Here is a 22,263-nt window from a genome sequence, read left to right on the forward strand (position 1 = left end):
CTGAACAACATGCATTGCACCAATCAGAGAGAAAAAAAAGCTTCCCAAAAATAACAAAATCAGAGATTGAACCTGTTTCGGGTTTAACCGGTTTAGCATTTTTATTGAGCTGGTGGCAAAGTCAGTCATAATTGTAGAGGCATTTTGATCCGACGTGGAAAGGTCAATCAGAATGATGTGCGGCCAAGAGTTGGTGAATAAGACCATAAATCTACCATCAGGTTTACAGCAAACGTGCTTCAGCAGCATTCCCCCAAGTTTGAGAATTCCATCAAAGGTCGCTCTGTTATTTATGACTAATATTCCAAATTGAGACATGTACGAGGGAGGAGGGAAGGGTGGAGGGGGTGGGGGTGGGGGGAGAAGAATTTGTTATATAGCGGGATTTCTATGCAACTCTGTAAAACTCCATCCATAAAAAGATTTCCAAAAAATAACAAAGTCAGATATTAATTTTGCTCTTGACAATGTACAGAGAAAGGAATTGGATGAATGTGGTCCAATGTTCCTACAATGTGTTTCATCTTCAAATTCTGAGCATCATAAACCAAGAAACATATGTGCTTGTGTCAGTGCCTCTCAGTCATGCCACGTTACCCAGTTTTATGCTTCAAAATGACTGAGTAGAGACATTTTGTGCACTATTTATCCACCTCTGACATCATGAGCATAGAATATGGCCTTTTGTCCCCAACTGTGATGTCACTATATAATGATGTCACAGGAAGAGGGATACTATCCAAAACAGCTTTACAACAATAATAACAACCCTTGCATTTGATATAGAGCCTATCACGTCAAAACATGCCTCACATGTAATTGCTAATATACAATGATTAGATAACACAATACAATTTACATTTATACAGTGCCTTTCACGTCGGGGGAGTGTCTCAAAGTACTTTAGGAGGGGAGGAGGACGGACTAGTTGCTCAGGTGTGTAGGGGAAGATAAAGATTACTGAAAGCGTGGTCAAAGAGGTACGTATTGAGGCAGGCTTTGAAAGTGGTGTGGGACAGGCAAGTTAGATGGAGTTCCAGAGAGGGGAGTGCTCTCTGATGGACTAATTATACATTTATAGGCAAATGTAAGAGCAAATTTGCACCCTAATAATGTCTTATGAAGAGTCATGAAGTGAACGATCAATTTATCAGATGCTTGACCAGGACACTGAGAAAAACTTATTTTCAAATAGTATCACAGTCCATTCTGCCTGTTTAATCTGAACAGCCAGACTGAACCTCATTTTAACATCTCATCCAAAGGGCTTCTGAGAATGCACCAGTCCCTTAGTATTCAGGGTTCCAATGTGGGGCTTGAACCCAAATCTTCTGACCTAGAGGTGAGAGTGTAAGGCGGAAGCAGAATAGTTGAAAGCTTGCCCACTGATGGTGGAGTCGATTGGGTGAAAACATGAAGCAGGCCAGTGTTCGTTAAGGGTCTGGGTTCCAGGAGGTCGCAGAGGTAAAGGCAAGGTTGTGAAGGGATTTCAAAGTGAGGATGGAGTATCCTGAATTCAATCCACTGGGGGATGAGGTGAGCTAAGCGAGAATAGGGGTGATAGGCTCACAAAGTCTGGTGTGGGAGAGGACACAGGTTGTACAGTTGCGGGTGGTCTGCAGCTTGTAGGGAGGAGCTGGGGAGTCCGGCGAGAGAGGAGTTGAAATAATCAAGCCTGAACGTGATGGAGGGGTGAGAGTCTCCGAGCATATGAAGAGTTAGCAAACGCTGCATTTTCAACCTTTATTTTTTCATACATTTGATTTGTAGAAAGAATGCAGAAAGTTGACTGAATGCGTAGTGACACCTAATAAAGAGCTGTGCTATAATCAAAGCTAGGCCAACAGGACCTCTGTTACAGCCTCAGCAAATGTTTTATTAATAGGAGTGTTTCCTTGCTGAGACTTCCTCGCCTCTAAAGCCTTCTAAAAGTTTTAGCAACACTTTCACAAGCCTGAGCTCAGCCAAAAGTTTGGACTGGAGATGACCAGGTTTAACAAGCAGTTTCAGAATGGACTCTGATCCCCCCTCCCCCCATACGCTTGTCTTTTCCAATTATATTTTATCAAACTTCGTTCCCAGAGAACACTATGAGTTCAGCACTTGTTTTCCTACAGCTGATGTATCAGAAACAATTCCTGCCGCAAAACAATGAAAGAGTCAAGGCCAATGGGTTTTGACTTTGGAACTGCAGGAAAATCAGAATCTTAAAGGGACACCTTGCTGGGAAATTCTAATCTCCTGGAATAGCCCAAAACAGACTGCTCCAAAAATGTTAACTTCCCTCCCATTTTGATTTAAAGAAGGAGAATTTTTTTTAACAGAATGTTGATAAACATGTTCTTCATTCCTACAGCTTTTTGGGAGAACCATGATTTTGTTAGTATTATCCAGTAACCAAAGTAACCAGCAGTGTCCCACAAACAGTCATGGATTTAGTGACTGATTTTTTTTTAAGGAATTATTACCCCTGGAAAAGCAATCTGCCAATCGACTAAGAAACCAGGTTCCTATTTACTGCTATGCAATCACAAGCATGATTCCTGATAGCTGAGTGCCTTTAAATAGGATTAGTAAAAAAAATCAATGATGTGATAAGGCACACAGTATTAAAAAAATCAATTATTAATACATGTGTTGTAAATGGTGGGGTGGTGTCAATGATGGCGGGAGAAGTGACCTTGAAGTGCCAAATGTTTTGTTTATATTTTTAAGCTAAAGTGGTTTCCCACTATCTGACTGTGGAACACCAAATTCTACATATTTATGGGTAGAATAGCAGGAAATACTTCCTGGTTTTCTAATTCCTTTAGGGACAAGATTTGGTGTTTGCCCACAAAATATACAGACAATTCACTTTGCAGTATATTCTGTGATGCGCCTTGAGATGTCTCAACAATGTGGAAAGGCGCTATATCAAATGCAAGAATTATTATTACTATTCAACCATTAACCTGCAGTAGTGGCACTTTGTACAGTGAATTGGCCAAGAAAGGAAAGAGGAATATAATAAATAATATTAATAACTTTTGCAATTTCAGCTGATCAAATCTTCGAGACTCCTGAAAGATTTAATGTAGAGTGAGCGTAGTAACTATGTATTTTGTAGGCAAGTATTGCAACAGGACAAATCAGAATCGCAACTGTCAGGTCCTAAACCGTCATGAAAGATGGAGATTATAATCAAATCACATCACGGGCACCATCCCTACAAACCATTATCTTGAAGATACCATTGGCTTGTTATGAGCTGTGAATAATAATAATATTAATCTTTACATTTGATACAGCACCTTATCATGCCTTCCAGTACCATTACAATAAATTACATTTGTATAGCGTCTTTCATGTCAGGAGTGATTTTCCCTAGGCGTTGGCGTCTCAAAGCGCTTCACAGAATATATTGTAAAGTGAATTAGCTGTATGTTTTGTGGGCAAAACGTAGCAGCCAATTGTGCACAGCAGTCCTACAGTCGTGGATTAAGTGACCAAATTTTTCAATATATTTGAAAGAGGACCCAAGCAAGAGACCTGGGTTTGATTCCCGCCAGGGCGAAACCTTGGGCAAGTTTCCTTACTTCACATGCCTGATAATAATTCCTCACAAAAAAATAATAATAATTTGGTCACTCAATCCACAAATGTTTGTGAGACACTGCTGTGCTCAATTGGCTGCCGCGTTTCCCCCATAAATATACAGTCAATTCACTTTACATGTGAAGCTCAAGGCGGCAGGGACTGCAGCTAGCACAGGGCTGTGGGGTGTGGGGGCGGAGCGGGGGAACCCCTGATGTCATAGTTTAGTTTTCAGGAGTGTGCGCGCGCAACAAAAAAAAACAATAAAAAAAATAAAAAAAACCTCTGCGCCCCCCACACCCGGGGCTCACATCAGGGCCCACCATGGTCCTGTTGGGTTGGCTGCCCCAGCCCCAACCTATGGGCTAATGCCATCCACCTGACCGCTCGCTCCCGGTCCCCGCGTGCGCACTATGGCTGCCGCTTTGACCCGAGCCCCCTCAGCCCCTCCCTCCCTCCCCCCTCCTCTCTCCCCCCAAACCCCCCCCCCTCTGCATCTCTCGCTCTGTCCTCTCTCTCCGTCCCTCTCGCCTTCTATCCCCACTTGACCCTCCCACAACCTCCCTCTGCTCCAGCCTGGGAATCCTCCGCCGGGCTCACCGTGGCACTCAGCGTTGGCTGTTCAGCAGCAGCCACACCGACTGCCCCATTCCCCACTACACTCGCCAGCCACCCCGGACACAGACCCGGGGAGTCAACCTCTCCTCCCTCATCCCCATTCCCCCCACCCCTGCCTCACAACCTGGACCTCCAGCCCCTCCCCCAGACCCACCACCATCTTCTACCGCCCCTGGAAGAAGTTACCCCCACAATCCCTAACCGCTGCCTTGGAGTCCTCTGAATTCCTCTCCCTCTGGTCATCAACCCTCACTGACCCCTCTTCACCTCTCACCCTCCTCCACAACACCCTCTCCTCCACACTCGACACTTTTGCCCCCATCACCTCCCGTACTGCCTCCTCCTCTCGCTCCTCCCTCTGGTTCACCACCCACCTCCGCTCACTGAAGAGCCAGGTGCGGGCCGCTGAACGCACCTGCCTGAAATCTGGCCTAACGGTCCACTGACAAATCTGTCTGGACCTCCTCAAAATCTACTGCTCCACTTTAGCCTCGGCCAAGTCGTTCTTCTACTCCAGGATAATCCTGGAGGCAAAGAACAACTCCAGGTTTCTGTTTTCTACCACATCCCGACTCCTCCGTCCCCCCCGCCACCCCGCGCAGGTCATCTCCTCCAACCTTCACTGTGAGGAGATGCTGGATTTCCTTGAGTCCAAAATCAAGGGAATCCGCTCCGCGGTCACTTCCCCTCCAACCTTCACCCACCCCCTCTCTCCCACACTCCGACTCCTACCCATCCTCCTTTGCACACCTTCAAACCCGTTTCCCCACCCTCTGTCATCAAACTCATCCTATCCCTGAAACCCACCACCTGCTCCCATGACCCCATCCCCACTCCACTCCTTATCTCCCAGCTCCACCTCCTTGCCCCACATATCACAGACATCGTCAACCTGTCCCTCTCCTCTGGCTCTGTTCCCATTCCTTAAAAACTGCCACCATCACTCCCACCTTGAAAAAACCCTCCCTTGATGCGTCGCAGCTATCAAGCTACCGGCCCATCTCCAACCTCCCCTTCCTGTCCAAGGTCCTGGAACGAGTTGTCGCCTCCCAGCTGCGCTCTTTCCTCTCCACCCATTCATTATTCGAACCCCTTCAGTCGGGTTTCCGTGCTGCCCATAGCACAGAAACTGCCCTGGTCAAGGTCACCAATGACATCCTGACCATCTGCGACCAGGGCTCCCTCTGCCTCCTCGTCCTCCTCGACCTATCGGCAGCATTCGATACGGTCGACCACACTATCCTCCTCCACCGCTTGTCCTCCCACCTCAACCTTCAAGGCCCTGTCCTTGAGTGGTTTAGGTCGTACCTCTCCCACCGTCTTCACTTTGTTTCCACGAACGGCTTTTCCTCCACCCCCCGCACTGTCTCGTGCGGTGTCCCTCAGGGCTCTGTCCTCGGTCCCCTCCTCTTCACCCTCTATATGCTCCCCCTTGGTGACATCATCCGCAGACATGGGGTTAACTTCCACATGTATGCGGATGACACCCAACTCTACCTTTCCTCCTCTACCCTCAGCTCCACGACCACCGATGTCCTGACATCCTGCCTGTCCGACATCGAGTCCTGGACGAGAGACAACTTTCTTCAGCTCAACGTGCGTAAAACTGAGGCCCTCCTGATTGGCTCACGTCAGCGCCTCCGCACCTCAGGCGCTGACACCATCAGCATCCAAGGCTGCACTCTCCACCTCTCAAAGCCAGTCAGGAACCTCGGGTTCTGTTCGACCCTGAGCTGTCCTTTCTCCCTCATATCCGCACCACAACTGGCACCGCCTTCCATCACCTCCGGAACATCGCCAGACTACGGCACTACCTCACCCCTCACGCTGCTGAAACTCTGGTCCACGCCTTTGTCACCTCAAGGCTGGACTATGGGAACTCTCTCCTCGCCGGCCTTCCTGGCACCTCCCTCCACAAGCTGCAGGTCATTCAGAACTCTGCAGCTCGTGTACTGTCCCGCGCTTCGGGACCACATCACTCCCACCCTCGATCGCCTCCACTGGCTTCCCATCCCCCAGAGGATCGATTTCAAGATCCTCACCTACAAGGCCATTCACGGCCTTCCTCCCTCCTACCTCTCCGACCTACTATCCCCCTACTTACCTGCCCGTACCCTCCATTCCTCTGACTCCGGTCTGCTCCACATCCCCCGCCCCAACTGCCCTACCATCGGTGGCCGGGCCTTCAGCCTCTCAGCCCCTAGGCTCTGGAACTCTATCCACCAGTGCCTTCGCCTTGCTTCCTCCCTTTCCTCCTTCAAGGCCGGTCTCAAGACCTTTCTCTTTGACAGTGCCTTCAGCTCCTCTCTCGACTCTCTACCCCCTCCTCACTCCCTCCCTTTCCTCCCCTCACCCTGACCATTTCCCTCCGATGCTCGGGTCCTGACCCAACTGTACAGCGCCTTGGGACGTCCTCCCGATGTGAAAGGTGCTCTATAAATGGAATCTTGTTGTTGTTGTTGTTGAAGCGATTTGAGATGTCTCGAAGATGTGGAAAGCACTATATCAAATACAAGAATTATTATTATTATTTCTTCGGTGTATAATTAAACCAAAATGACTTTCACTAATTAGTTTGATGACGAATATTTCTGGTGATAAAGTAGACAATATGATGTGCACTGATGGGAAATAATTTTTCTCCTAATTTCACCTAATTCAGCACTTGCATTTTTACATTATAAACCAAGCGCTAAATGAGCAGATCTCTGCTTGTCCGCAGCTGCTCCTGAGATGTGAATTATGTGTGGATAGCAGACAAAAGCGCTGACACTTATATTTCCCCTCTTAAAGATATGGAAAAATGTACATTCACATCATGGCCTAAAAATAGTGTGGAGCTATCTGTTTAATAATGAATTGGACTTGCTGAAGGGAGGCACAGGACATGAGAAGGAGGCAATGTATGGAGTAGATAATACTTTCAGACTTGCTGAACCTTTCTTGTTGGTTTATCACTGCCTTATGTACTCTCAGAAGGTGTGATTAAGACGGGCCTCTGTTTATGATGTGTCTGCAACCTCAGTATGTGGTTTATACTGATCAACATGTTTCTGTTCTTTTAAAAGCAATAATTTAAGTTGTCATTCCACAAGAATGTGCATCTTGCCCGACAATGGGAAAATCTGACTCTGGCCGCTGGGACTGATCAATCGTTCTGAGTATCTTACTCAATCACTTGACAGTTTTCAAGTCTAACAAATTTCATTGTGAAGGAGCCTGAGTATTTTAATGTGACTTTACTGACTGGTTGCTGACATATCCTTTCTACAAGCACATATTACGGGCAACTTTCTCCACTTACAGTTACTGCAGACTCACAGAAGCAACATGTCTATTTGAGTGCTCTCGGTTCTATCATTTCTCTGATCCCCTGGGGCATACCCACCACCTTTCCACCTCCAGCCTTTGCCCTTTCTGAAGTCCCTGAATCCCCGCTTCCCCATGCCTACTGCTGCCTCGATCCCCTCCCCACCCAGCAGCTAGTCGCTCAACTCCGACTCCTTTGCCCACTGCTGGCAGACACCATAAACCAGTCCCTTTCCTCAGGCGCAGTCCCACTCGGCCTCAAAACAACTGTCATCACTCCCTTACTTAAAAAAACTAGTCTCAATCCCTCCAACCTCACGCACTACCGTCCCATTTCAACCTGCCCTTCCTGGCCAAAGTCCTGCAACACGTTGTTGCCAACCAATTTTGCTGACACCTTGCCCTCCACTCCCTACACAAAGCCCTCCACTCCAGTTTATGCCCAGCCCATAGCACAGAGCCAGCGCTCGTCAAAGGAACAAATGACGTCCTCTCTCTATGATGAAGGCTCCCTCTGCCTCCTCATCCTCCTGGACCTCTCCGCTGTGTTTGACACAGTCGACCACACCATCCTCTGACACAGTTGACCACGCCATCCGCCTCCACCGCCTCTCCTCCCTCATCCACCTCCTCTACTCCCTCATCCACCTTAGTAGGACCGCACTTGTATGGTTCAAGTCCTACTTAACCAACCACCAGCACTTCATTTCGGCCAATGGTTTTTCCTCTTGCCCCCACCAAGTCACCTACGGGGTACCCCAAGACTCCAGCCTTGGCCCCCTTCTTTTCCTCATCTACATGCTCCCTCTTGGCAATGTCATCTGCAGACATGGGGTCAACTTCCACATGTAAGTGGATGACACCCAAATCTACTTCTCCTACTCCAACTGCAACTCCCAGTCTGTTGATGTCCTATCAGACATCAAGGCCTGGATAAGCGCAAATTTTTGCAGCTGAATGTCAGCAAGACGGAAGCCATACTCTTTGGCTCCTGTCAACATCTTCTCTCCTGCATATCTGAACTCCTCAACGTCCCTGGGCTCTCCCTCAAACTCACCGAACTCGTGCCAACTTAGACATCAGGTTCGATCCCCGGCTTTCCTGTCTAGCACACATCCGTTCCCTGACCAGCAATGCTTTTTCCCACCTCCGCCACATTGCCCACCTCCATCTTACCTCAAAACAGATGCAGCTGGAACCCTTGTCCATGCCTTGGTCATTTCCTGGCTGGAATATTCTAAAGCCCTCCTCGATGGTCTACCCAGCTCCACCATGCACAAAATCCAATTAATTCAAAACTCCGCTGCCCGAATAATCACCTGCACAAAACTCCTTGCCCCCATCACACCAGTCCTTGCCAGACTCCACTGGCTCCCAATTGGAGAACAGATTGATTTCAAGATCCTCTCACTCATTTCCAAATCCCTTTATGCCCTTGGATCTCCCTACCTATTTGACCTGCTTACCCCCCACTCCACCACCCGCTGCCTCTGCTCAGCTGGCTCCGGCCTCCTGTTTGTCCCTCGTGCCCTCTGCTCCACCATCAGTGGCCATGCCTTCAGCCACTGTGCCCTGAAACTCTGGAACGCTCTCCCTCAATCTCTCCACCTTGCCCCCTCCCTCCCACCTTCAAATTCCGCCTAAAGACCTTTTTGATTGTGCTTACGGCCACCTCCCCCACTCCCTCTCCCCCTGGCTAGTTGTCAGACTCCGCCACTGTGAAGAGCTCCGGGATGCTACTCAGCATGAAGGGTGCTATATAAATGCAAGTTGTTCTTGATGTTGTTGAGAACGCAAGGGTGCGTTAGCAGAAGCCAACCTATAAGAGATCAAAGTGTAAATTGGGGTATTGCTGGAAGCTTTTCACTGCTTCTCCAGTTTAGACCAACCTACTCTTCAGGGCACTGCGGAGGAGCAGGAGCCAAGTGGCAACAATGCTGCCTGGAGTGTTAAGTCTATTCCTCCAACAACAACAAAAATTACATTTGTATAGCACCTTTCACATTGGGAGGACGTCCTAAGGCGCTCCAAATCTGACTGATAAGACAGGCGGACTGATCGAACACCAGCTACGCCCTGGAGTACCGTCCATCTGATGCAGGTGTTGAAATACTGAGACTAACATAAAGAGTTGGCTGAGCTCTGCTCTCCTTCTGCCAAATGTGTCACCATGGAGTCTGCTTTGACTCCCGTAGAGATACATGGAGACATCAGTAATGCAAATGTCAGCAGGTGACTTGTCTTATAAGACTGTGTGGAGAAACAAAATGCTGATGGGTGTTGGTTAAACATTAGCAAGCCCCAAGTAAGATTAGAGATCTGCACAAGTTTTCTCTCAGCAGAGTACTGTACATCAAGGACAGACTCCCAAAAAAACAGTTGATAGATTAACCGTTTAATGCTGCACTTAAGTGCTGATCTCGGGCTCCAGAGTGAGGAGTCAGTTGTGGGAAGCACTAGGAGACTTTCTCAACAACAACAGCAACAACATGCATTTATACAGCACCATTCATACGGGTAGTGTCTCAGATGCTGACGTGATGCTGAGCCAGAAAGGGGGATGAGCTGACCGATGGCACGGTGGAAGAGGAAAGTCTTCAAGTGTGATTTGAAGACAGAAAAGAGGAAGCAAGACTGAGTGATTGAGGCGAGGACTTCCAGAGATGAACGGAATAGTGGCTGCCATTTGTGGAGCAGAGGGGACAAGGGATATGCAGAAAACCCGAGTCAGCTGAGCGAAGCGGTGGGTCGATGAGTAGGGTGTGAGCAGACTGGAGAGGTGGGGAGGTGCCAAAGTGAGAAGACATTTGAAAATGAGAATGAGGATCTTGAAATTGTTCTATTCCGCAACATGGAGCCTGGCAAGAACTTGGGTGATGGGGGTGCAGAGCCTGGTACAGATGAAGAAACCGGGGCAGCGTTTTGAAACATTTCAACTTTGTTAATAGTGGAGCTGGGGAGACCAGGAGGGTAACATTGGAAATGTCAAGGTGAGAGGTAGCGAAAGCATGAATGAAAATTTTAGCAGCATTTAAAGCAATCTTAGGGATTGATACATTTACAACTCCTACTTCTAATTTTGTGACTGAAAGACTGGAGATTGCCAAGGACACACTTATGATGTATGTCTGACTTTCTGGAGTCATCTATACTTTTATTGGATCTACCTGTGAAGGCCAGTTTGAAGCCAATGGAAATCAATAAAATAATATACAGTATAATAATCCTTGCATTTGATAAAATGCCTTTTATGTCATGTCAGGAAGATGTCTCAAAGCATTTCATAGGATTTTTACTGTAAACTGCAGTAACGTGTATTTTGTGGATTAGCGCAGCAATCAATTTGCACAATGTCCCACAAACAGCAACAACAACAAATTACATTAGTATAGTGCCTTTCACATCAGGAGGCACTAACAGCCAATCAGTAAATGACCAGTTTTATCTGGAGAATTGTTGGCCAGGACACCAGGTAAAACGTCCTTCTCTTTTCAAATAGTGTCATGGGATCATCCATTTGAACACTTGAACAGGCAGGAACTCGGTTTAATGTCTCACCCAAAGGATGGCACCTCCAACAATGAAGTGCTCCGCCACCACTGCATTGAATTGTCAGCTTAGACTGTGAGTTCAAAGTCCCAACATGAGGCTTGAACCCAAGACCTTCTGACTCAGAGGAAAAAGTGCAAACAACTGAGCCAGGTTGACTGCTAATATTTTAATAATATTAATCCCACCTTCCAAAGATACTGAAGAAAGAGAGAACTTGTAAAGTAGAAAATTGCTTAAGAATACAATTTAGGAGCTGAAAATGGGGCTTAATTTACATAATTTATTAAAAGATTTCTGAATGCATTCTTCAACGTGGTTAAAGTTATAAATATAAAGAAGTAAAGAACTCGCATTTTTAAAGCACTTTACACATCAAAATGTCTGTTTAAAGATATTACTTTTGTGTGCGCCGACTATTTTGGCTGTCAAAATTCAAATTTGTTGAATTTTTTAAAAATGTGTTTAAATTTTTCTACTAAATGTGTTTAGATACACCACAACACCTAATTACCACAAATTATGTAGTGCCACCTAATTTGTGGTAATTAGGTGCTGTGAATTGGCACCCAATTACCACAGATTAGGTGCTGATACACAGGACCAGTTTGCCCTCAGAGATAGAAATCTCCGCCAACCTGAATGCAGGTTATCCCCATCAAAACAGTTTGGGGACCATTTTGGAGGTTATACAGATATAGATTGAGATCACAAGATTAGTTCAGATGTAGACACTTCAGCCCATTTGATCTCATCTTTCCAGACTACCCACTTTACCATTTCCCCCGTTCCCTATCACAGCACCCTATAGGCTAAAGCCCTGATGGCTAGGATGGTCCTAATTGGACAAGCAGCGGGAAAGCTTGCCAGACAGTGTTTTCACTGGCAAACAATTCATTTTTAAGCTGGTTAGGCTCCAGCAGATACTCTGGGGTTCCAGAATTAGGTAAACAGGATGCGTCCCTCCACATGCGTCTATGCATTCCATTTCAATAAATATCTTGGAAATTTCCATGTGTAGGAGGGTTGCAAGGAACTCTCGGTTTGGTTTGAATACTCAAGAATGTTGATGGGTTTCAGACACCCAACTGAAAAGAAAAAAGGTGTTGCTTAACCAGTGAGTAGGGAACTAACTGAGGTGGTGTCTCTGGAGAGTATTGAGACAGGGTTGAACAGCAGAAAACTATAACTAAATACCTCCATAGTCTTGCCTCACCTTACCTTTGCGACCTCCTCAAACCCTAATGACCCACCCACTCCCTTCACTCAGTATTGATTGGCCTGCTTCATTTTTGCACCCTACCCGTTCCACCTTTCAGCCTATCTGCCCCCCTTATTCTAAAACTCCATCTCGTAGCCCCTTCTTATGCCTCCCTCCCATTGCTCAAGGTCTATCTCAAAATCTATCTCTTTGATTTTTTTTGCACTTTTGGTCATTTTGAGCAGCGCCTTGGGAAGTTCTCCTGACGTGAAAGGTGCTTTATAAATGTAATTTTGTTCTTGTTTGTTGTTTCCCACTCCTCTCCCCTCTCAGCTCCCTCCTCCAGCTCAGATGCCAAGCCAGGATTGTACAGTGCCTCCGAACATGAAAGGTCTCACATGAAGGTAATTTTGTAAGGTGTATTGTAAACTAGGTCAGGGATACATGTTTCGGTGTTAAGATCTAAGATCTAATGCACAGGAAATTAAAATGGAGGTGAATCTTAAGAACTAAAATCATGAAACAAGATGTAAAATGATTTCCTGCAGCTTTTCTCAAGGATTCGGATGGTAGAGTCCCACTCGGCTCTTTTAGCTAAAAGCATGAGCTGCTATACATCAATACCAATAAAATATCTACTGCCGCAGACAATGTGATTTACAGAGTACTCCAGATAAATTAGTCACACTGTTTCTGTGACCTTGTTACATGAAACGTGGCTGTCATATCTGCTTTCACAAACAGTCCCTAAACAGTCACTATTACCTCAGAAACAGCATTCTGAAGTTGCCATTCCCTTGTAATAAGTTGTTATGGGTTTCTGCATGAGTATGCTGACCAAAAATAAATGAGCAGCACACAATAATAATAATTCTTCCATTTGATATAGTATCTTATCACATCATTGAGACATCTCAAAGCGCTTCAAAGAATATATTTTAAATATATTTATTTATATATTTACACATATATTATACTCAATAGTATTTAGCCACAAGACCAAAGAAAGTACTCTTGGTTACTCCTCTCTATTCAATCAAATCTATCTATAAATATATATATTAATACATTCACAGAATAGATTACAAAATATATACGATGGTCCCGTCAGAAGGGGATGTCATTCTAAAATGTCTCAGGCCAAAATATGTCTGTCTATCTTTGATGCGCTTTGCCATGTGTCTACACATGACTACTATAACAATGCAAGCTCTTTCTTTCTGCAACAGGAGGCAGACACTGAACAGAATAGGAAGCTGGTCATTTCTGGGAGATGCAAGAAGTATTGGGGGTGTCTGGGGCTTCATTTTGTGCTCCTGCAATGTAAAAACAAACTTAACGGCATTTATCCACAATGTACTCTTGGTTATGCCTCTCCCATTCAATCCAATCCATCTCCTTTTTAATATAGAAACAGCAGCCCAGGAGAGGAAACAGCTGCAGCACTTGATGTCTCTCCAGAATTTATACACATTAAGGTGAGAGCACTCCAGGAGGAGCAGGCTTGACAGGTTGAATGGTTTAGCTTTAAGTCACAGGTTCCTATCAATGTAAATTGGTGAAGAAACATCAGGGTCGCTTCACCCAAGTTAAATGGTACCTTTATGTACCGTGTGGAATAAATAGTGAATGCCTTTAAGCAATATGTGGTATAATGCAATGGCATGGTACTTTAAACAAGAAGAGGATTCTGTCCATATTGTACATTTTTATTCGAAACCTTTAGTTGGCAATTTGCTCCGCTCAGCATAACATATAACTACTGTATTTATTTTGACCCATATTTAAATAGAAATAAAGAATACTTTATGTAACAGTTAAGGTCCTGATTCTTCAACCTGCTTTTAATCAATTCCCCATCACAGGGCACAGTATTCATCGTTACATTTGATATTGCAACTTTTATCGATGGGAGAATGTTTCAAAGAGCTTCACAGGATTTTTACTGCAAAGTGGACTGACTGTATTTGTAGACGAACGTGGCAGCCCAATTGCACGCAGCAATATCACACAAACAGCCGTGAAATGAATGACAAATTTCACCTGGCAGGACACCGAGAGAAACTCTCTTCTATTCCGGACAGTGCCATGGCATTCTTAACGTCCACCTGAACACCTGGACGGAACCTCGGTTTAAATGTCTCATCAGAAGGACAGCACCTCCGACAATGCAACACACCCCGAGGACTGCTTTGAAGTGTCAGTTTAGATGAGACACAGCCATTCTGTTCTGCTTAAAACAGTCAGGTCATTTCCAATAATTGCCTATTAAGTAGGATCGATCACTATTAAAAAAAGATTTTGTAATCTACAAAACAAATTGCAAGGCTGCTTGTGTTCGTCAGTTTGTTCTGCCTTCTGAAATGATAAACACGAGCCGGTAGTTGGCAGATCTGCAATGAAAAATGGGGAATGGAAAGACCCAGACACAATGATATGAAAACTGTCAAATATACGCAGAGCATGGTTGTATTTATACTCAAACCCTAAGACCCAGGTCTCTGATATATCTGCAATCCTGTCTGCACTTCCAAGCTTAAATGTACATTAGTCCCAGGAGGGGTTCCCTTCCTTGGCAGAGAATTAGCTCCAGATCCCATAGCTTGCCATTACTATGTCTGCAGCACAGCACATTTATGATTAAAAATTACCTTGCAAAATAGAGTTTAAATCTCAGGACAACTCATCCCCTTATAGCGTGTTTCATCAAAAAGACTGAAAGGGAATCACAAAATCAGACAGGCAGTAGTTATGGCCCACAATCTCAGCTCAACATCCCGCAATGATAGAAGGAATGAGAGAATGGAAATAATCTCCGCTGCTTTTGGACTGTAACCTAACTGACAGAGCAATATTTTCTTATCGACTCTGGTCCTGTGTGGAACTGAGGGTGAAGAAAGACTGTGTTGATGTGCACAATGCAGAGGACAGAGTTTGTGATGTTGCTGATTGTATACCATAAATAAGTATTAGAGGAGAGAGCACAAGAGGTAGGATTCCTCTGTCTCCTAACACAAGTCCTGAGGAAACAGGTCCAACACACTTGCTAAATGTAAGAAATCCTCACAACAACTGTATAATATAATAATAACTTGCATTTATATAATAATAACCCTTGAATTTGCTATTGTGTCTTTTCACGTCGAGAAGACGTTTCAAAGAGCTTCACAAGATATACTGCAAAGTGTAGTGACTGTGTATTTTTAGGCAATTGTATTAGCCAATTTTCACACAGAAATATCCGACAAACAGCCATGAAGTGAATGACCAATTTTTATTTGAGGGGTTGTTGGCCCTTCTCTTTTCAAATCATGTTCATCTGAACAGGCTTGGTTTAACGTCTCATCTGAAGAATGGCACCTGCAATAATGCAGCACACACCCAGAAGTGTATTTGAGTAACAGCCTAGATTATGAGTTCAAAGTCCCAACATGGGGCTTGAACCCACAACCTTTTAACTCAGGGACAAGAGTGCTACCAACCGAGCCAGAGTGACACATCCACATAAATTGTAACAGATGGAACTTGTAAATTAATATCATAAGCAAAGAAAGGGTTGGTTATTGGAAATAGGTAATAACATTCCAGATAATATAATATATATATAAAACTTTTTTTAAAAATTACTCCCTTACAATTTTTCCCAGTTTATTTGCACATTTCGTTAAAGAAAAGCTCCTTACAAAGTTATGTTTGTGGTACATTGTGTTTGGAAGCTCCAATACATAGAAGCTTTATTGCTACAAAGTCAATTGTCAGATCTTAGGTAGCAGCCTAATATGATGGCTTCAAATAACTTATTACTTTTTTGAGAGTCATCAAGATGACTTTCCATTTTGCTTATAGTTATGTGGCGTGCCCTTGCACTACCTAACCTCTGCTCTTTGCCTCCTGAGGCACATTTAGTTACAGGGAAGGTCCCAGAGGCAAACAGTGAAACTGAAACCTGGTGTTCACTTGTTTTTTTTGGGTGATTTACTAAGTGAAACTTCTGTATTTTATGTACCTATTAAAGATATAGTACATAATGTACTTATTGGCAGTACTTCCAAGAACACAATATCATTGAGGAATTCTGGGCTTTCAAGATGTGTTCTTTTAAGGTGGTTCTTTTAGTGATTCTCAGTGTCTGACACATGCAGTCACCAAAGACTATGCTGAAGACTATCCAAACAGACTGGGAGTTCCACATATGTACTGCACTGTGTTCGGAACACATCCAGCTTGCCTAATTCTAGAGAGCATTAAACACAAGTTGCCAAGAGCCAAGGCTTGGGAAGCCCACTGTGTGTGTTGGGGTACTCCTGGAGTCTAACCAGCTAAACCACATAGTTAATCATTGAGAATACCTTCCAGCTGTTTGTCAAGCTTGAACCACCCTACCCATCAGGGATTTGGTTTAATTTCAGACTGAAAAACTTCCAGATATTAATTACCCTCTGTGTTACAAAATTGTTCCAGGGTCTGTTCTGAAATTGCCCTTTCGGAACCCTAAATCTTGATCTCTGTGCTACCTTTGACACTGTTGACTACTCTATTCTTCTCTCAGCTCTACCTTTGTGGCTCTGTCCTTGCCTGGTTACGTTCTTATCTTTCCCATCATCTCCACTTTGTTTCCACCAATAGACTCTCCTCTAGTCCTCCCACCATCACGTGTAGTGTTCCACAAGACTCGGTACTTGGTGCTTTCCTTTTTAATATTTACCTGCTCCTGTTCAGGGATATCATCCGCAGACATACGGTTAACATCCACATGTATGCAGATGATACCCAAATATCTCTCTACCTCCACCCTCGACTCCAGGACCACTGCTGTCCTAATGAATTGTCTGTCAGACTCAAATCCGACAGTTGAATGTCGTCAAGACTCTCTCCTGCTTGGCTCCCGTCAGCACCTCCACACTTCAAGCACTGACAGCATTGCCTCCTTCAAGGTCTGCTTCTTTCTTCCTTCTCGACCGTGACTTCGGTCATCTTCCCTCCACCAATCCCCTTGTCCTCCACTCCTCTCTGATCCCAACCTGCAGCTCGGGTGCAAACACCTCATTGTCTAGCTCCTTCGGTCATCCTCCCGACGTGAAAGGCATAAAATAAATACAATTTGTTGTTGTTGCTAAATCTTTGGCCTCTTGTTCTGTTTCAGTACTTCTGAAAGTAGTGTTCTGGGTTTATTATTAATAATAATAATCCTTATTACTATATTTGATATTTCATGCAGGGAGACAAACAAATGTGTTTCATAGTATATTTTGTAAAGTGTAGTGACTGTATTTTTTCTGTGGTAAATGTTTACTTTCAGCCCAAAATACACAGTCAAAACCACTTTACAGTATATCTTGTGGAGCGTTTCGACAACAACAACAAAATTACATTTGTGTAGCGCCTTTTACGTTGGGAGGATGTTCCAAGGCACTGGACAATCAGTGTTTCAGTCCCGAGCTCCCCACACACCGCCCCGCACAACATACATACAGCCTCCCACCAGCCGCACCCCCCCCTCAGCCCCGTTGACATATCTCAACGATGTGATGAGGTGCGATATCAAATGAAAGGCTTATTATTATTTGCAAACCCAAAATAAAATCTTATATAGTTGCATAAAATTCCCTCTAAGGCATCTCCTTTCAAAGCTAAAGCTAAGAAGCTTGTCCGCTCTCTCCTTATTGCTTATTATTCGAACACTGGGGAATGAACAATTCCAAACCGAGCAGTAAAACAGATTGTGGGTGGCATTAGATAATAGGCAGAATGCTAACATTTCTTGAAGTAAGTACCTCCAGTAGGTACCTACAGATAGCAGAGAAAGGTAAGCACCACTTTCAGGTGCTAAAATACTTTTCTCTACAGATTGCCTGTGTCCTTCGATTCTCAAGAAGTAAGTTTACTTGTACTTTTTATTGCAATTAAACTATTATTGGTGTTATTGATGCGGGAGTTTAATTCTAAACTTGTTCCTCTCACCTTAAGCAAATATCCATCAAACAACATACACATGAAATGTTAAAAATTCCCTGTACCTTTGAGCTCCATCTGATCTCCAGCTACTGGAAACATTGGACAGATTTATTTGCTAAAACTACAATTGCTGTTCATATAAAATCTTACAAATCACAGTGGGGCCAGCTGTACCAAGCAAGTGTTTCAAGTTCATATCCACCGACCCACCTCTGTGAAAAATGCAGCAGATTGTAACTAAAAAGATGGGTTTATTGTGCAATGGCTGGATCTGTCATCACAGAACCACAATTTTACATTCAACCCATCCTGACAAGTGGATCTTTAGTCTTTAGATCTTTAGTCTGACTCCAGTATTCTCTCCAACAGTGCTCTTGCCTCATCACTTGTGCTGAGATAGGGTTTCACAGTGACCAAGTGTAACCCATTGAGTATCACAGCTACACCCTATCCTCACAGACATCATTCCAGCCGGGATTGTGATCAGAAGGAACTTAAACTGACAATTCACTTTTCCTTTGCCTTTGGGGGGATGGTTGTTGAGGAAGGAAATGGGACTGAAGCTACGATCACATCTCCAATGTCACCCTGGTTGAGATCAGCTAGTACAGCACAGATGTGGGACTTTCACTGTATGTGTGGCTCAGTTACACACGGGCAAACTCTTCACCAACTTAACCTGATTATTTGATGGAATGGTTTAAGTTTGAATATCTTTTCCGGGCAGAGAGATTTGGGCCAGTCTTGTCCAGTGCAATTGTACAACCACAATGTGCTGGAGCAATCATACCGGTTTCTTGTTTAGCAAATGTCAATGAAGGGAGCAGCGCGCTGTAATTAAAATCATTAACACTTCAGCAATCAGGTGTCCAGAACTCCCCTTGAACAAGCCATGGTGAAAATATTTTTTTAGCTGAGAGTTTTGGTTTGCAGTATTGATTTTAATAACGCCCCATTTAGTGGGGTTAAGACCAGCATTTCAGAATTGGAACTCTTTGAGGTGAGACCGGGTTAGCCAGCAATGCATTTGGATCAGCAAGGATCCTGGATTTGTTATTAAGAACTAATAAACAATGACTGTGAGAAAGGAACGAATGCCATTCTTGGGAAAATGAGAAACAGTCCTATTGTACAGCACCTTGCTTAAGCGACTGAAGCTCCCTAGATAAACAATTCACAGTACATCAAACAAGCTGAAATGGCCAATCCTTAGCGCCAAGGGAAGGCACGGGGCCGCTTATAAATTAATAGGCCTTACCTCAGTATTACTGTTGTCCTGTTCACGGATGTTGTGTAAGTTGCTCCGTAGCCTGCTCCTCGTCCATACCTGTGGTCCCCACAGCACAGAATGATCAGAAAGGCACGTCTGAACGACTTGTTCAAGAAAGCATATAGAAAGGGGTTCAACCCTGAGTTAATGTATCCCAGCCAGAGGCAAGCGTTCCACAGCTGCATTGGTGTACTGTATTCGATGAAGGGGTCAACGATGTTGGTGATAAAAAAAGGTGCCCAGCAGAGACAAAAACATCCCATGATAATGCCCAGTGTCTTTGCTGCTTTGGTTTCCCTTTTCATCACACTGGAGCCCTGGTGTTCAGTGCTGTCGGTATCTGTGGCAGCTCCTGCCCGCTGCAGATTCCCTATACGTCGGGCGTGCTCCATCGCGGTGACGTATATCCTCTGGTAAGCCAGCACCATGAGGATTAGGGGAATGTAGAATGCCACGGCTGAGCATGTGATGGCGTATGTTTTGTTCACCATAAATACACAGTACGTTTCATTTATGGCTCGGTTGAATTTCCTTTCCTCTATCTGCGAAACAGGAAATACAACAGTAGAAAAGAAAAGCCGTTCAAAGTAACCAGAGTACGCAGCCTCTGCACTGAAAGAGAACCCTTGGATTGTGTCAAAAAGATTGTTTGTGAATAGAAGTGGGGAGCAGTCTTAATAATAATAATCTTTACATTTGATATAGTGCTTTTTACGTCTTCTAGACGTCTCAAAGTGCTTCACAGAATATACTGCAAGGTGAATTGACTGTGTATTTGTTGTGGGAGAAATGCGGAGGCCAATTGCGCACAGCAGTATCCCACAAACACTCGTGGATTTAGTTAATTATTTAACACAGTAGATTACATCCCGATACTGTTCTATTCCATCTACTGCTTTTCACTCTCTAAACACAATATGACGGATTCGTCAACAACAACAAAGTTTTCACATTTTACACTTTTCACATTGGAAGGACAGAATCGATATCAACCAAATCAGTCTGCAGGAAATTTTAGCCAATTAAACAAAAAAATTGTTTCAAAGCTGAATTGACTTCAGGTAATGCAGCCCTGCGTTGCATAAGTTTATCTGTAACTTATATAGTCTTCTAGAGTTATTCAGTCAAGAACTGTTGCCTTAAAACCAATTTGACTTTTGCTTAAACGACTTCATGATTCAGGAGTGTTGGCAAGCCAGTTGAATAGGTGATTTGAAACATGTGCGAAGATGTCTGAACTGTGGAGGATAAATCTTTAATGTCAGCAAACAGCATTGGCAAAATTAGTTTTGTTCCCAATCTGTCAGTGGATGGAGTGGAATAAAATATGACTGCAGCTGCAGGGAGGAAGGAAGAGAGGAGAGTGGAGGATGAGAAATTCCACCTGGGCCTATATTCACTCTTTTTTCTTAGCATTTCAGAACATGCAGAATTGAGTAAATTGTTCAATACAGTCTGATCTTTAAAGCTGGTTTCTGTAGTTCTTTAAAACAAATTATAGAAACCCAGCACAAACATTTTGTCAGAATAATATTTTCTCTATAACATACAAATGAACAAGATTGAACTAATGCTCACTGTCTTATGTTTCCCACCTTACTCTCATTTCAAATGCAAGGATTATTATTATTATTATTGAGCGGACATCTTTCTGGCTACATTTTGACTCTCTGCTTGCAACCATCCTAATTCTTGGACTAGGTTTCAATATGCTGCCTGGCTTTGACTGCCTCCTATCGTTTATTAGCCTTGATGAGCAATACCTTTCTTTCCAATGCATACCTCTGCCATCTGGTTTCAAAATGGATGGGGACAGAATACCTGATCCAGTCAATCCCTACTCACATTTGCTATGAGACCAGACATTAAAGATAAGCTACTGAAAGTGACTCAGGAGAGTTGGGTAATTTCAAGCTGGTGATTTAAAACAGATGGTTTAGGAAGTGGGTTCCCCCCACCAGTAGGGAATGGATAGGTGCCTGATCACATAGCGTCACTCTGAGGGGAACTGTTGATGCCAAACCCAAACCCAAGCTTTCCGTGATGGAATTACCTTCCATTCACTTTTCTCTGAATAAATGAAACAGAATGTCCAGATAGATGCTTAATATCACAAGCTACTGACTCCTAGCTGTTCTGTGTCTAGAGTATTCACAGTATAATTAAAGGGAAATTGGCTTCTTCCAAATGATTGAATTGTAAAATCTTGTAAAAGGAAATATTTGCATTTGCCATGTGGCTCAGTAGCTTCTATCACTATGGTTTATACTGTAAGTTTCTGCTCTGAGACAGTCTGGAAGTAGATCTGCTAGATCTCGCTCCTGTTCTTATATACCAGGAACATCAAAATTTAAAGTTACAAAGGGCAGTTTCAGGACAGTCACCAGGAGTTATTCTTTACCCAGTAAATAATTAACAATTGGAACAGTTTGCCCAGGATGGTGACTGAGACTAGGATACTGAATATATTGAAAAGATATTGAAAAATATGTTTGATACTATGAAAGGATGGTAGGATGAGTGTTTTGCAAGGATGAGATCAAATGGGTCAAAAGGACTAATCTTGTGATCCTGTGATCATGTTCTCTCAGTAATTCAAGGTTGTCTACTCTACAAATTCCTGGTCTTGATGTCACCAGATTCAAAATGTTCTAATGGGATGTGGATTTCTTTAAGGAATAAGTAGATTGGTTGTGATTTGTGGTAACTTTATTGACTTGTAACTTTATTAGCTGATATTAGTCTTTGCTCTCATCAGTTATGTTCTTACTAAATGCATTAGTAA

At 43.9% G+C, this 22,263-nt stretch overlaps 1 protein-coding gene across 2 annotated transcripts in view; it reads right to left on the reverse strand.

Moving 5' to 3' along the window:
- LOC103185614 (5-hydroxytryptamine receptor 4-like) overlaps window positions 1-22,263 on the reverse strand; it is a 91,525-nt gene that overhangs the window by 55,191 nt on the left and 14,071 nt on the right. Inside the window, exons 7-8 of one of the 2 annotated variants that reach the window (XM_007904215.2) lie at window positions 19,467-20,020; window positions 14,589-14,646 (exon numbers count right to left, since the gene is read on the reverse strand). In XM_007904215.2, coding sequence (XP_007902406.1) covers window positions 14,595-14,646; window positions 19,467-20,020 — 606 coding nt within the window. In that variant the 3' untranslated portion in view covers window positions 14,589-14,594. Of the gene's footprint in view, window positions 1-14,588; window positions 14,647-19,466; window positions 20,021-22,263 lie in introns of those variants that run through there. The other variant, XM_007904214.2, reaches the window with a different exon arrangement.

Source organism: Callorhinchus milii, unplaced genomic scaffold, assembly GCF_018977255.1.
Source record: "Callorhinchus milii isolate IMCB2004 unplaced genomic scaffold, IMCB_Cmil_1.0 Scaffold1, whole genome shotgun sequence".
NCBI classification, from domain to species: Eukaryota; Metazoa; Chordata; class Chondrichthyes; order Chimaeriformes; family Callorhinchidae; genus Callorhinchus; species Callorhinchus milii.